The following is a 17,164-nucleotide window of genomic DNA, read 5'->3' on the forward strand; positions in this document are numbered from 1 at the left end:
TGTCTTTATGATTATTATCTACATCACAGATGCTGAATGATGTGATATATCTTTATACATCTAAAACAAACACATAAAGTTTTAATTTCTTCACACAATACTGACTGACTGACTGAGTTTGGTTTAACGCCACTTTTAGCAATACTCCAGCAACATCACTGCGGGGGACACCAGAAATGGGCTTCATGCATTGTGCCCATGTGGGGATTCGAACCCGGGTCTTCGGCATGACGAGCCAACGCTTTAACCATTAGGCTACCCCACCACCCCCCTTCACACAATACACAAAGTTAGGTCGGTTTTCATGTGTTGCTTCTAAATTATGTTCAGGAGGCTGTTTTGTTACTCTGTGAATAAACAAGTCACCATTCACCTGTGATGTGAAATATATTCATTTCGTTCTGACGTTTTTTGGCATTTTTCTTCAAAGATACTTCCCCAATATGTATCAGTAATCAACTGATATTTTATTAATGATTTTCAATCTCTATAATCTATATTCTTTAGCCAGCCCTATCTTTGACAAGTTCTAGTTTGTTTTTCGTTTAACCCCAAACTCAGAAATATTCCAGCTATATGGCATCAGTGTGTAAACAATCGACTTTGAATCAGACAATCGAGTGATCAAAAGCATGGGGACTGATGTACAAAATGTGATACAATGACATGTGTCAACCAAGTCAGTGAGCCTGACCACCGGATCCAGTTAGTTGCCACTTACGACAAACATGGGCCACTGAAGACCAATCCTGACCCAGATCTTCACAGGTATTTTTAACAAGTAATCAAAATGTGCAAATAACATATCCACAGCATCTGTACAACTATTCTGCACGTCTGAGCTGACGTCCCTGTGTATGATCTCTCCGACGCTACACACCTGGCCCTGGAGGTTCATGATGACGACGGTGTTGGATCGGTTACACACGATGAACTGCTCCACGTTACGGGGTAGTGGGTGAACGCTGTGCACGGTGATGTCTGTACCGGTTGTACCCCCGAGGGACTTGAAGGTGCTCTGACACTCGGTTGACTTGACATTCCACACTTTGACTGTACCGTCTGAACTTGGACTGAAACAAAAATGTTGAAACTTCAACAAAATGAGTGAGTGAGTTTAGTTTCACACTGTTAGGAATATTCCTGCAATATCACAGCAGTGGACACCAGAAATGGGCTTCACACATTGAACCCATGTGGTAAATCAAACCCGGGCCTTCATGGTGGTGAGCAAACGCTTTAACCACTGTGCTACCCCACCAGCGCTGACTTCAACAGAAACAGTGTGCAGTGTTTCATGGGTTGGGGTTTCAGTCCTGGAGGACTGCACTATAGTATTTTAATCAGTGAACTGTTGAATCTCTGACACTCAACAGTGGTCAAAAAGAGTGAGTGAATTTAGTTTTACGCTGCACTCAGCAATATTCCAGCTATACGGCGGCGGTCTGTAATTCTAACCCGGATCTTCACAGGTATGGTAAAAAAGAGTGAGTGAGTTTAGTTTTACGCTGCACTCAGCAATATTCCAGCTATATGGCGGGGGTCTGTAATTCTAACCCGGATCTTCACGGGTATGGTCAAAAAGAGAGAGATGTATTCAAACCTATCAATATAATAACACATGGAGGAGTGAGTGAGTTTAGTTTTACGCCGCACTCAGCAATATTCCAGCTATGTGGCGGCGGTCTGTAAATAATCCAGTCTGGACCAGACAATCCAGTGATCAACAGCATGAGCATCGATATCAGCAATTGGGATCGAATAAGTGAGTTTAGTTTTATGCCTTATATAACCTTGACTCCTAAATCTCTAATATTTGAGTGAGAGAGTGAGTTTAGTTTTACACCGCACTCAGCAACATTCCACCTACATGGCAGCGGTCTGTAAATAATCAAGTCTGGACCAGACCTGCAGTGATCAACAGCATAAGTATCGATCTACGCAATTGGGATACGATGACATGTGTTAACCAAGTCAGCGAGCCTGACCACCCTGATCCCGTTCTTAACCTCTTACGACAAACATGAGTTACTGAAGATCAATTCTAACCCGGATCTGCACAGGTGAAATCTGAGGATATCCCATTACAGATCAACTCAGAAGATTTCATTCACACTGAGCATGATGATGACTTAGACTCTGTTTACTGCTGCACTCAGCTGTTTCCAGCCTTATGGGAGCAGTGTTTAATTGAGTATGGACCAGACAATCCAGTGATTGACATCATGAGCATCGATCTACACAATCATAACAAGAACACATGTGTCAAACAAGTCAGCAAGTCTCACTAAATCGAACTCATTGCCTCTTTCCCCAAAGCAGGGGTGCTGCAGATCTTCCCAGAGTTCCTTCCCAGATCTTCACGTGTCATCACAGTTGTCACACCAAATTGAATGTGGACAAAGAGGTCAAGTTACCTGATGATGTGATGGCCATCTTGTGTGAACACTGCATCGTTAACAAAGGACGTGTGGCTTCTAAACTCCTTGAGTGTTTTACCTGATTTCAGACCATGTACTCTGAAAACAAACAAACACAGGTACACACTATAAGGCATAATAGGATCTGATGTCAGGTTCAACATTACTGGAGTTATGCATGCTTTAGTGAGTGAGTGAGTGTTGGTGTGAGTGAGTGAGTGGTGTTGGTGTGAGTGAACAAGTGAGAGTATGAGTGAGTGTTGGTGTGAGTGAGTGAGTGTTGGTGTGAGTGAGTGTTGGTGTGAGTGAGTGTTGGTGAGTGAGAACAAGAACAGTGTTGAGTGTGAGGAGTGAGTGAACAAGTGTGAGTGGTGAGTGTTGGTGTGAGTGGTGATTGAGTGAGGTGTTGGTGTGAGTGTTGGTGTGAGTGTTGGTGTGAGAGTGAGGGAGTGAGTGGAAGTGGAGTGAGTGTTTATGTGAGTCAGTGCAGGAGTGAGTGATTGCTGAGGTGGGATGATAGGAAAGCGATCGAGTGAGGGCATGTGCGATTGGTCCTAAAATATACAGTGGAAACCTGATAAGTAAAATTTCAAGGGACTCGCCAAAATTGTTTACTTATCAGGAATTTTACTTATCCAAACTTATAAAAACTCTGTAATGACAACCATATGCATGTATATGTATGCATATGTAACAATGAACAACTTATCAGGGCTGGCCTCCAGTTGTCAGTGTATTGTCAACTGCTTGACACCAGCGAGCTGTAAGTAGGATGTTTGTTTGACTGGAGACTGACACGACGACTGCCCCTCATGTCGGATTATGTGGTGATAAGCTAATTTAGTTATCCAGTATCTTTTGTTAAGTAATTTACTTCCAGGGACCGTGAAGACGCGTTTAATTAAGCGGTATTGTTTACTTATCCTGAGTTTAGTTAACCGGACTCTAATAGTGATAATTAATGAAGAAATTTGCGGGACCAAAGAGAGATACAGACTCACCTTTATCTGACAGTCCTCCTCAAGGCCTATACTGACAGAGATACAGACTCACCTTTATCTGACAGTCCTCCTCAAGGCCTATACTGACAGAGATACAGACTCACCTTTATCTGACAGTCCTCCTCAAGGCCTATACTGACAGAGATACAGACTCACCTTTATCTTTCCGTCCTCCTCAAGGCCTATACTGACAGAGATACAGACTCACCTTTATCTGACAGTCCTCCTCAGGCCTATACCTATACTCACTCTTTATCTGACAGTCCTCCTCAAGGCCTATACTGACAGAGATACTGACTCACCTTTATCTTCCCATCCTGGGCCCCTGTAGCCAGCATCTCAGAGTCTCGGCTGAAGCTCATACATAACACAGCATCGTCCATCATCATGAAGTTATCCTGGAGAAGCAAGCAATCCAGTGATCAACATCATAAATATCAATCTACGCTAGGGTCTAAAGGCAACAGTTTGATATTTGATTTACAAATCTGACTATTTGTTTTGTTTTCTTTGTTGTTTAATGCTGCACTCAGCAATAGTCCACCTATATGCTGGATATCTGTAAATTATCAAGTCAGGACTAGAAATCCAGTGATCAACAGCATGAACATTTATCTATGCCAGGGTCCAAACGCAACATTCGTTTGATGCTTGATTAACAAGTCTGACTGCTTGTTTTGCTTCGTTGTTTAACACCACACTGTAGAACAGCGGTCTGTAAATAATTGTGTCTGGACCAAATCAATCCAGTGATCATCAGCATGAGCATAAATCTATGCAGTCGGGACCTGACTGACCTGAGCAAATACCATGCCAAAGGGACACAACTCCACACAGCAAATTACCAAGGCTTATATAAATACCTAATGCCATGAATACACAGTGCCAGTTAGAAAGTGGTCAAATGTAACATATGTCATATTGGGATTACACTTCTTCAGTAAAGTACAGCTCCTAGTACTATTGTTGGGTTGAGTCCCAATCAGGATTCGAACCCACACCCTCCGAGTCAGGCACCTAACTGCCAGCACACAGAGTCAGGCCCCTAACCAGCTCAGCCACTGCAGCTTCCACTTGGCCACTGAAGCCACTGCAGCTTCCACTTGGCCACTGAAGTGTTGAGGGAGCTCACCTGTGCTTGATATCTCAGATCCTTCCTGATCTTGCCGGTGGTGAAGTTCCACACCTCTATAAAGCCGTCCACTGACCCAGTGACCAGGTACTGGCCATCGGGGGAAAACCTTGCACACTCCACATGGGCCTTCTGACCGAACTGTAACACAGGCATAATATTAAACAGAGGTGTGAAACACTAGCATGAAAAACAGGTAGGAAACAGGCACAAGACACAGGTATCAAACACAGGCATCAGACACTGGTAGGAAACACGGGCATCAGACACAGGTAGGAAACACGGGCATCAGACACAGGTAGGAAACACAGGCATCAGACACAGGTAGGAAACACAGGCATCAGACACAGGCAGGAACACAGGTATCAGGAAACACAGGCACAAGACACAGGTAGGAAACACAGGCATCAGATCAGACACAGGTAGGAAACACAGGCATCAGACACAGGCACAAGACACACAGGTAGGAAACACAGGCATCAGACACACGGGCATCAGCACAAGGCAGGCAAAACAAACACAGGTAGGCACAAGACACAGGTAGGAAACACGGCATCAGACACAGGTAGGAAACACAGGGATCAGACACAGGTAGGAAACACGGGCATCAGACACAGGTAGGAAACACAGGCATCAGACACAGGCACAAGACACAGGTAGGAAACATCAGGCATCAGACACAGGTAGGAAACACAGGCATCAGACACAGGTGGGTAGGGAAACATCGGAAACACAGGCACAAGACAGGCATCTGAAGACACAGGTCAGGCAAGGAGACACAGGGTAGGAAACATCATCAGACACAGGTAGGAAACACAGGCAGGAAGTACACAGGCAGGCATCAGGACACATAGGCAGGAGACACAGGCACAAGACAGGTAGGAAACACATTCATCAGACATAGGCATAAGACACAGGTAGGAAACACAGGCATCAGACACAGGTAGGAAACATGGGGTGCGGAAACACTCAGACAGGTAGGAAACACAGGCATCAGACACAGGTAGGAAACACAGGCATCAGACACAGGCACAAGACACAGGTAGGAAACACAGGGCATCAGACACAGGTACAAACACAGGGCATCAGACACAGGGCAGGAAACACAGGGACACAGGTACACAGGTAGGGAAACACGGGCATCAGACACAGGTAGGAAACACGGGCATCAGACACAGGTAGGAAACACAGGCATCAGACACAGGCACAAGACACAGGTAGGGAAACACGGGCATCAGACACAGGTAGGAAACATGGGGTTCAGACACAGGTAGGAAACACGGGCAAGCACAGGCAGCAGACATGGGAAACATAGGCAGGCACACACAGGCACACATGACACATAGTAAACACAAGACAGGGTAGGAAACACATTCATCAGACATAGGCATAAGACACAGGTAGGACACAGGCATCAGACACAGGTAGGAAACAGGGCATCAGACACAAGTAGGGAACACAGGCATTAGACACATATATCAAACAAGGCATCAGACCTAAGGAATGAAAGACAAAGATTGTGTTATGTTGAGACACATATTCAGCATCAACCCAAGAATGAACGATTGTGTTATATCTTCTGTTTCACTATATCTCTGTTTCATAGCGATGGCATAGAACTATGATTACATAGATGTACCTATAGCTATACCATTACCACAGCTTCATGAAATGTGGCCAAGGTCTGGGAGCCCATTCAGCAAAGCCATCTTAGTGCTAAGATGAACTCCTATACCTTAATAGACTTACAACAGTCAAAGTGCCAAGATCTCTTAAGAATAACACAGGGCTCTAGATAATTTTTCAACATCAGAGTAATGTGACTTTATTTGTTCAATATTGAGTACTGGAAAACCTTAAGTGTACATTTAGAGTAATTGAATGGAAGCTAATGGACTATCAGTAATCTTGTGTTTCGCTTCATATATGCACCACAACATTGCTACTCTTGTGTAAACAGGTCAATAAACAATAAAACAATACTTTTTCAGATAAATACGCCTGTAAATGATTCTAAGACCGCATTACACCATTGCTGTGGTGCGATTCGCTAATGCTTTCTAAATTATTTCCTACCGTGATCGCGTATATTTTTTATCCATACATACCGATACAGCCCTCTTATCTGGAGCCCTCAAGTTCCTACTTACAACTTCTAGAATACCTCTCAGACAGTTTAAGATCTCTCAGTTGAACAGGTCCCGCACAGATGAACAAAAGCATACGTAATTCTGATAATAATACCATACTTACTGACAACCGCATCATTCTGATTTATGTGCAATTGTTAACACAGTATAATTGTCTAGGAATGCGAGTTAGCTCCCTTATATAACCATGACTCCTAAATCTCTAATATAGGTGAGAGAGTGAGTTTAGTTTTACACCGCACTCAGCAATATTTCAGCTATATGGCGGCAGTCTGTAAATAATCGAGTCTGGACCAGACAATCCGGTGATCAACAGCATGAGCATCAATCTGCGCTCAATTGGGATCCGATGACATGTGTCAACCAAGCAAGCGAGCCTGACCACCCGATCCCGTTAGTCGCCTCTTACGACAAGCATGGGTTACTGAAGGTTAATTCTAACCCGGACCTTCACGGGTCTGTAATATTTAACACGAGGGTTATGAACTGGTGTGTACCTTGATTGTCTTGCTGAGCTGTGTGGGATACTTCTCCTCCTCCTGTTCCTTGACTGCAGCCTTGCCTCGGAACACATCAATGGTTGTACCTGGAACACAGGATCATGCATGAGTATAAGAAGCAACATGGGAGGTATAAAATCCTGAATTGTGGCCTCAAAACACATCCATAGCTGTATCGGAAATACAGGATCATGCATGAGTATAAGAAGCAACATGGGAGGTATAAAATCCTGAATTGTGGCCTCAAAACACATCCATAGCTGTATTGGAAATACAAGATCATGTATAAGGGAGTCACTACATTGTAGACCAGGGTCTTGGAACACAGCCATAGGTGAACCTGGAATACAGGATCATATATGTACTAACAGACAAAATGACAAAGATAACAGGGGCGGATGCAGAGGAGGGGTGCAGGGTGCACATCCCCCTCTTCTCCCACAACACATTTTCCCTGAGGAGCATTTCCCCCAACCTTTGGACTTCATGATATATGTGCAGCCCCTTCTCCAAAATCCTGGATCCGGCCCTGGATAATATATCTGCAACTAAGCCAGGTTGTAGGATGTAACAGGCCTACCTGGAGGCTGAAGACCCTGGCTCTAGGATGTTGAGGGGCCTACCTGGAGGCAGAAGACCCTGGCTCTAGGATGTTAAGGGGCCTACCAGGAAGCTGAAGACCCTGGCTCTAGGATGTTAAGGGGCCTACCTGGAGGCAGAAGACCCTGGCTCTAGGATGTTAAGGGGCCTACCTGGAAGCTGAAGACCCTGGCTCTAGGATGTTGAGGGGCCTACCTGGAAGCTGAAGACCCTGGCTCTAGGATGTTAAGGGGCCTACCTGGAGGCAGAAGACCCTGGCTCTAGGATGTTAAGGGGCCTACCTGGAAGCAGAAGACCCTGGCTCTAGGATGTTAAGGGGCCTACCTGGAAGCTGAAGACCCTGGCTCTAGGATGTTAAGGGGCCTACCTGGAAGCTGAAGACCCTGGCTCTAGGATGTTAAGGGGCCTACCTGGAAGCTGAAGACCCTGGCTCTAGGATGCTAAGGGGCCTACCAGGAAGCTGAAGACCCTGGCTCTAGGATGTTAAGGGGCCTACCTGGAAGCTGAAGACCCTGGCTCTAGGATGTTAAGGGGCCTACCTGGAGGCAGAAGACCCTGGCTCTAGGATGTTGAGGGGCCTACCAGGAAGCTGAAGACCCTGGCTCTAGGATGTTGAGGGGCCTACCTGGAAGCTGAAGACCCTGGCTCTAGGATGTTAAGGGGCCTACCAGGAGGCTGAAGACCCTGGCTCTAGGATGTTAAGGGGCCTACCTGGAAGCTGAAGACCCTGGCTCTAGGATGTTAAGGGGCCTACCTGGAAGCTGAAGACCCTGGCTCTAGGATGTTAAGGGGCCTACCAGGAAGCTGAAGACCCTGGCTCTAGGATGTTAAGGGGCCTACCAGGAAGCTGAAGACCCTGGCTCTAGGGATGTTAAGGGGCCTACCTGGAAGCTGAAGACCCTGGCTCTAGGATGTTAAGGGGCCTACCTGGAAGGCAGAAGACCCTGGCTCTAGGATGTTAAGGGGCCTACCAGGAAGCTGAAGACCCTGGCTCTAGGATGTTAAGGGGCCTACCTGGAAGAAGACCCTGGCTCTAGGATGTTAAGGGGCCTACCTGGAAGCTGAAGACCCTGGCTCTAGGATGTTAAGGGGCCTACCTGGAAGCTGAAGACCCTGGCTCTAGGATGTTAAGGGGCCTACCTGGAAGCTGAAGACCCTGGCTCTAGGATGTTAAGGGGCCTACCTGGAAGCTGAAGACCCTGGCTCTAGGATGTTAAGGGGCCTACCTGGAAGCTGAAGACCCTGGCTCTAGGATGTTAAGGGGCCTACCTGGAAGCTGAAGACCCTGGCTCTAGGATGTTAAGGGGCCTACCTGGAAGCTGAAGACCCTGGCTCTAGGATGTTGAGGGGCCTACCTGGAAGCTGAAGACCCTGGCTCTAGGATGTTAAGGGGCCTACCTGGAAACTGAAGACCCTGGCTCTAGGATGTTAAGGGGCCTACCTGGAGGCAGAAGACCCTGGCTCTAGGATGTTAAGGGGCCTACCTGGAAACTGAAGACCCTGGCTCTAGGATGTTAAGGGGCCTACCTGGAAGCTGAAGACCCGGGCTCTAGGATGTTAAGGGGCCTACCTTGAAGCTGAAGACCTGGGCTCTAGGATGCTAAGGGGCCTACCTGGAGGCAGAAGACCCTGGTGCTGCTGCCACTTGAGCGCCTGACCCAGCAGTGCCAGGAGACGGGAGGGTGGCACCACGTTCACCTCACCGGCGAGAGCTGTGGCAATGGCATTACGGCGCTTTTCTTTAGTTTGGCCCTCTGGATAAGCCTACAAGGTAAAAATGGGAAATAAAAGCACATATATGTGCATTTGGGATCTACCAAAAAGGACATGTAACTTTCTGACTAAAATTGATATTTTATACTTATCCTGACTCATGCTAAATGCTTGTCTCCTTCTTCTTTCGAATGATAGTGGAACACTTGAAATCCCTTGAAGTTCCCTTCTAAAAAGTGGATGTAAAATCATCACTCACCCACAAGTAGTCTCCCTTGCCTCCTTTGGCGCCTTTTTTGGTCACATGACCAGTTATGTTTGTCACTCTCTCCATTTGTATGCCTCAACAATCTGGATTTACAGGGAAATCCAGAGTGCCCTGAGAGGGGAGGTTGGGTGGGCTGACCTTATGAGTCAGGATAAGTATAAACAAGAAGACAAAGTCATCAATATCCCCCGCAATGGCAAAATACTCTTCATGATTATGTCTACGAGTTATGATTATGTCAAATATTTAGGTGTGTACATAGAAAAGTGGAAGGAGAGTATTGAAAGGGTTTAAAAGTTCTGCTCCAGAAAGGAGCACTATCACCAATTTCAGTGTAAGTCAAACTTGTTGCCATGGAAATGCCAAAAATATTTTATTCAGAATTCCAAAACTACCAAAAGGCACCAGTACACCACCAGATCTATCTATGTGCAAAGTTTGGTGAAGAAATATTGAATGGTGTTAGAGTTCTGCTTCTCGAAAAGAGCACAACCACCAATTTCAGTCTAAGTCAAACTTGTTGCCATGGAAACGCCAAAAATATTTGATTCAGAATTCCAAAACTACCAAAAGGCACCAGTACACCACCAGATCAATCTATGTGCCAAGTTTGGTGACGACATATTGAACGGTTTTAGAGTTCTGCTCCGGAAAAGAGCACTACCACCAATTTCAGTCTAAGTCGAACTTGTGCCATGGAAACGCCAAAAATATTTGATTCAGAATTCAAAACTACCAAAGGCACCAGTACACCACCAGATCTATCTATGTGCCATGTTTGGTGACGACATATTGAACGGTTTTAGAGTTCTGTCTCGAAAAGAGCACTACCACCAATTTCCAGGCTAAGTCGAACTTGTTGCCATGGAAACGCCAAAAATATTTTAATTCAGAATTCCAAAACTACCAAAAGGCACCACTACACCACCAGATCTATCTATGTGCCAAGTTTGGTGAAGACATATTGAACGTTTTAGAGAGCCCCTGTCTCGAAAAGAGCACTACCACCAATTTCAGTCTAAGCTCTAACTTGTGCCATGGAAACCCCCAAAAATATTTTATTCAGAATTCCAAAACTACCAAAAGGCACCACTACACCACCAGATCTATCTATGTGCCAAGTTTGGTGAAGACATATTGAACGGTTTTAGAGTTCTGTCTCGAAAAGAGCTACCACCACCAATTTCAGTCTAAGTCTAACTTGTGCCATGGAAACGCCAAAAATATTTGATTCAGAATTCCAAAACTACCAAAAGGCACCACAACACCACCAGATCCATGTATGTGCCAAGTTTGGTGAAGAAATATTGAACGGTTTTAGAGTTCTGTTCGGAAAAGACAAATGTGCACGGATGACGGACGGACTTGACGGATCGGACGGATGATCGGACGGACGGATGAGGAGTCCATTTTAATACCCTCCCCGCAAACGCCGCTAAGCGGGGATAAAATATCAATTTTAGTCAGAAAATTATTTCCCCTTATCCTGACTCATGCTAAATGTTTGCAGAATCTGTCCAGAATCAGTGGTGGGTCAGGCTACTTCCTGATTCACTGGCTGCTGTTTTACCCCTGTATTTCCCCCCCATTATTGCAGCCCTCCATTATTGTTGTAATCGAGCAGTTTCCATGCAGAGCAAGTGTAGATGCCAAGGCTCTGACTGCAGGGGATTGGGAGGCTTGTGGAGGCTCAAGTCCTGCTGCTTTGTAGGCCCTTAGTATGACGGCTCTCATCCAAACTGATATAGTTGTCCGTGAGACTTCCGTGGGCGTCTCAGTGGATAAGGGGATGAATAGGCGCTTGAATTTTCGTCTCCTTATTTTTGTCCTTTGTAGGTAGACTTTCAATGCTCTGACAGGGCATAAGGATAAGTCCTGTGTATCCTGTGGCCAAAGGACTGTAGAAAGTGCTGGGATGTGGAACTGTCTGTCAAGCTGGCCGGGCAGTTGGTTCTTGGCAATAAAGTCCCATCTCAGTCCAAGATGTACGATGTCACTGATGTCTTGCTTCAAAGATCAGAGCATGTATTTCTGACATCCGTGCTGCTGTTGCTAGGGCGATCAGAAACAGTGTTTTCTGTGACAGTAGTTCAAAGGATGTCCGCTTCTAGAGGCTCTCGTGAGATGTTAGCCATCACTGGTGAGATGCAGGGAGTTGTAGAACTACGTTGAGATCCAATTGACACACATCTTCATGGTTCATAATGATAATGTGCTGAGAGCAGCCAAGATGCGTTGAGAGTGTTGAACCTTTTAAGTATCTCTTCTGTCGCAAATGACACAAGTATTCTGCCACTTGAGGATGGGTTGCTTTCACCACCTAAAAGCCTTTTCTCATTGCATACTGTTCAAATCTCTGCCACTTGTCGTCGTACAAGTTGCGAGTTGATCTGTGTAGATCTAGTGTTACTGCTTTCGCTGCTCTGGTGGAGTACCCTCTAGTCTTCAGGCAAAGCTTTGATACACTCCCACCGTGTAGCTGGAACAATGCCGGAATCCTGGTGAGCTTGCTTGGTGTGTGGATGGACCAGGCAGGTTTGACCCACTCTGGTAGATCCAGGGTTGTTTGTTGATGTATGAACACTACCAATAGGTGGAGTTGTCCTTGTGGACCGTGGTAGCCTTGAAGCTGTGGACCGTCCCATGAGATGCTTCAAAGCCTTTGCGCGCGGAGTCCTTTAAAGTTGTTTGCTGGACCAGTGTTGTAAAGCTGTTGATCACTGCTTTCATCTCCAACAGGTTGATATGCAGACTCATGGACCAATTCTTTGCTCCTGGATTTCATGCCTGTGTACATCACCGGTTGTTGCAGGTAAATGATCCAGACGTGAGAATCTTGAATGCTACTGCAGTCATTGATTTCTTCGTTCCAAACCATGGATGCCATGTTGTATGGCATTGATCAGTGCTTTCATGCTCCAACAGGTTGATCTACAGCAAAATCCTATGATGTACTGGATTAGTTGTCGAGGTGAGCATCGATGTGAAGTCTATTTTATAGTCGACTGGCTGCCGCGAAAGCAGAAATCGCCTTTAACGCTTTGTCGCTGCAAGTCCCCAGATAACCAATATTAAATCTGCTGACAGGTGAAGATAGCCGAACCACGCTGTACCCTGCTAACTGGACTATAAATGGAGCCTTCCCACGCTGAAAGAGTTGTTTACAACTGTAGATCGACTTCCTGGCATGTGACTATGATCGAGTTCTGCGAGGGGATGTTTCTCAAGGACCAATCAGATTTCGAGTGATGTCACCGGTGTTGCCGTGGTAAATCCGATCCTCGTGAGAATCTTGTGCAGTCATGATTTCTTCGTCAACACGGTGGCCTTGTCCGAACCTCTGTTCGGGCTTGTCAATGGTTGAGTGGAGTGCCGAGCCAAACTTCGCAGATAGTAATCGATCCTGACTTGTTCCCGTCTGTTGTGACTGTATTCTTCAACTTCATAATCTTTACTGCAGTGTCGTCATCTTATACAGATGTTCTGACTGTAACCGATGTCTCTCATCCTTCACACTTATTTTAATTGACAGGAATCAAGGAGAATCAGCCAGAAAATATTTTTTGCAAAATTCACCGCGATTCGAGAGAAATGTCAAAATAAACAATTTTTTCAAGCCTTGTAAGAATGCTGGGGAATACTTAGAACGCAATGAACCCGCTACTCGAATGATTCTTGTACATTCCAAATGTCCTAGATCTCAATGCAGCTCGAAATGAATCGGAATAGAGTAGGAATAATTAGAATGCGGATTAGAATACACTAAGAATACTTAAAATGAATTTTAGATCAGCCAGCAATATTGGCTCAATTCTGCTCGTGAATAGCACTCGGGTTTCAGTTGGAATGTAACCTCGAATGATGTACAAATTTACATAGAATGCATTCAGAACCCTCTTGGAATGACCCCTGAATATGGATCGAATGTTAAAGAATTAAAACAGAATGCAGCTCAAATATTTCAAATGTCCTTCAAATGCACTTAGAATGTAACACGAATGTCCGAAATGCCCAAATCCTATAGAGTATGGACCACCTCGACCATGTGGCGTTGCTCCAGATTGCTGTCCTCCAGGAAGCCCTGATTGAAAGAAATGTGGAGGAGACCAGGAGAAGAAACAAGAGAAGACCCAGGACATTCCAGACAAGAGCATGGCTGACAGAGGAAAGGAGGATGCTGTATGGACATTACAAGACTGATGGAGGAGCTCAGAGTTGAGGACATGCAGTCATTCTTCAACTACCTTAGGATGGAGCCTGTCGATGAGTTGGTGCAGAAAGTGGGACCAAAATACAGAAGCAGGATACATATATGAGAAACGCTACCTCCAGGCTTGAAGCTGGACATCACATTGAGGTTCCTGGCTTCAGGTGGTAGGTACTCCAGCATCATGTACAGCTTCCGCGTGGCAAGGAACACGATCAGCCTGATCATCCCAGAACTATGTAAGGTTGGTGCTTACGGAAGTATGTCTGATGCTCAGATCTTCACCGAGTGCGAGCTCAAGGATTACCTTGAAGACGGGAACATGGGAATTCCTGATCCGTTCCCCTTACCCCAAGATGACGAACCGTATGCCATGCTTTATTCTGGGACATAATGCCTTGGGAATAAGGGCCTTCTTGATGAAACCGTATGGTCATATGACTCTCCAGAGAGACGAGAGAATCAACAACTACAGGATCACCAGGGGCCGACGGGTAGTCGAAAATGCATTTGGAATCATGTCTCAGAGTTGGCAAATCCTCCTCACCACCATGCTGCCAAGGCCTTCCGTTGTGAAGGACATCACTGAATGCTGTGTCTGCCTGCACAACATGATGAGGAATCGTTATCCTAATCTCCACAATGGTACGGTGGATGAGGAAGATGAGCAGCACAACGTGGTGCCAGGAGGCTGGAGACAACTTGCGCAGCTTGAAGCTGGCTACGTTTTTATGTGATTCGGCTGTGTTCTCATGACGTCAGGGCTCATTTGAAGAGTATTCGGGATGTTCTGACTGTGTATTCGATGTACATTCGAGCTGTATTCCAAGTGCAATCAAAATATTCCGATAAGTTTGAAGAATATTCCACCTAAATTCCACACGCCATTCGGGACATTCTTGCAGGATTTGAAGTGGCTTGCCTTTTCAATTCTCCCTCGTTCAGAATACTTAGAATGCAGTTAGAATGCAGTAAGAATACACTTCAAATGTTGTTCGATATTTTTCCACTTCAAATATACCTCGAAAGTTTTGAACATGTTCAAAACATTCGGGCATGTAACAAGAATTGACACGAATAGTTGGAATGCATTCGGAATGGAGTAAGAAGTTTTAGAATGCAGTTTGCATTTCCAGGAATCTTCAGGAATTTCCGACGGCATTTCGGCTCATTCCGCCTCAAGTGTGAAGGGGGTATGAGGAACTGTGACAAGGCTGGTAACTGTCCGCTTGATACCTTGTAAGCCAATGTGATGAAAATTCATCTTCAGTGTTTCATCGGATGTTATCTGACATCATTAGTTCAGGTGTGCGTCTCTTCCTTCAGCCACACGTTGATCCAACATCTAGTTGTAGTGTCCAGTTGCGTTATCTTCTTATCTTCCATCTTGAAGATCTATTACGGGATTCACTGATGATCTTGTAATCTCAAACCCTGATGTATCATGAAGGGCTCCGTATGATGAAGGGGAAATCTGCTACAGTTGAACGGTGGGACATGCTGACTCTGATTATAATCCTCCCCGTGAGTGCCTGCGCGCGCAGGTTGATGAAGGTCCATGTTGGAAGATCCGTATCTGCGCAGTCTGTAGAATGCTGGAGAACGACTGGATCTACTTCTGTGTTAGAATCCTTCCTGCTGAGACGCTGAAACTGCGTGGAGGCTCCATCGTGGACTGCTAACGCTAAGCTGGCGTTCGTTGAATCCTCCAGGCTTCTTACTGCTGATACTTCTGGTAAAAGATCTTCGCTGAGCGTAACTGTTCGTGCAGGCCTTCATCGAGAGAGCTTGCATAGATAATATTCCTTCGGCGCAGGGCGACTGTCATCGGAGGGGTCTGCTATGCTGAGCTGACGTTAGTAGAGTTCTCCAGACTTCTAACTTCAGACGGTGAAGTTGGACATTTCCCTATCTGAAGATCCATAATGACGTGAGTCTCTGTATGTAGATCTGTATGTAGAGCTGCGTGCAGGTGAACGGTCCCCAGTGTGACCATGTATTCCCTCCTGGAGTCTTGAGATATCTCTCTAGGCCTTCCACGAAGGCTGATTGACATAATCTCCCCTCTGTGAGATGTGGAGTACCTCTTAGCGAAGGTCCCGATGTGAGTCAAGTCCGGCGGTGATGACGATCCATATCTGCAGCGTCTGTAGGGTTCTGGAGAACGCTTCAATCTGCTTCTGTGTGGAGAATCTTAGAGGCTCCTTCGGGGACGTCTAAGGCTGAGCTGACGTTGGTAGCGTTGTCCAGACTTCTAGCTTCAGACGTTGAAGATCGTCAGGTGCGTGGGCCTTCACACAGGCTTTCCTCTTCATCCAGGTGCATTGGAGAGGCTGCTGAACCTTCAAGCGCAGGCTTGTAGTCGTCTGGTCTTCGTGTAGCAGCTTCCTCCTGCGAAGCAACGCGTTTCTTCATCGACATCATCTGATCTGTAAACTGTTGCATAAACAGCCCCGGGTTGAAGTTCTGCGACGTATGTTGAGACTGCTGCAGGGTTGATGATGCTTCTGAGAACGTTGAGGCCTCTTCTAAGGTACGCTGCACTTGTGAAGAGTTGACGCTGCTGCTATCTCTGGTACCCGATGTCTGCGTTGATAGAAGGTCTTCTGTCAATGTCTGCGCTGATATAGTTGCCGATGTAGCTGTTGAAGCAGGCTTCGTCTTCTTGCTGACGACTGTGACTTCAGGTATGATGATGGGGGGATCATCATACACGTCTGCTTCTTCCGGAGGTACAATATCGGCAGTGAAGGATCTCGTCTTCTGCGTAGAGCTGTGAAGAGACTTCGACGAAGTCTTAGGAGCTGTAGACTTCTTCTTCTGTGCTGAAGAAGATCTCGTCTTCTTCGTCTGCGATGAGGACAGCTCCGTTGACAACGATCTCTACTTATTCGAGACGGAGTTCATCACTGGAACAGCTTACCTGCCCTCGTGAAAGCGCTCAGCAATTCACTGGAATTATGAAACGTCGGCAGCAGTAGTTAAAGACACGGTTATCAGCGCAATCACTTGATTTACCAGACATGACTTGTGAATACCTTCTTACCCAGTCCTTTGCACGTCTATGAAGAGAAAAAATAGGTAGTTATTAAATTCAATGTAGTTAGTTTCTGACAATGTTTACAGCAAAGCTGGAAGAACATGTAGTAGTGCAATCAGGACATAATATATGG

The 17,164-nt window shown here is 45.8% G+C and overlaps 1 protein-coding gene across 1 annotated transcript in view; it reads right to left on the reverse strand.

Moving 5' to 3' along the window:
- The window catches only part of LOC124256862 (WD40 repeat-containing protein SMU1-like), a 28,500-nt gene that overhangs the window by 5,217 nt on the left and 6,119 nt on the right, over nt 1-17,164 (reverse strand). The window contains exons 5-10 of the mRNA XM_046690831.1: nt 9,417-9,567; nt 7,201-7,289; nt 4,554-4,694; nt 3,704-3,819; nt 2,418-2,519; nt 881-1,073 (exon numbers count right to left, since the gene is read on the reverse strand). Of these exons, the coding sequence (XP_046546787.1) occupies nt 881-1,073; nt 2,418-2,519; nt 3,704-3,819; nt 4,554-4,694; nt 7,201-7,289; nt 9,417-9,567 (792 nt within the window). The remainder of the gene's footprint in view (nt 1-880; nt 1,074-2,417; nt 2,520-3,703; nt 3,820-4,553; nt 4,695-7,200; nt 7,290-9,416; nt 9,568-17,164) is intronic.

The sequence above is a fragment of the Haliotis rubra genome, unplaced genomic scaffold (assembly GCF_003918875.1).
Source record: "Haliotis rubra isolate DU_JTF1 unplaced genomic scaffold, ASM391887v1 Scf640, whole genome shotgun sequence".
NCBI lineage: Eukaryota > Metazoa > Mollusca > Gastropoda > Lepetellida > Haliotidae > Haliotis > Haliotis rubra.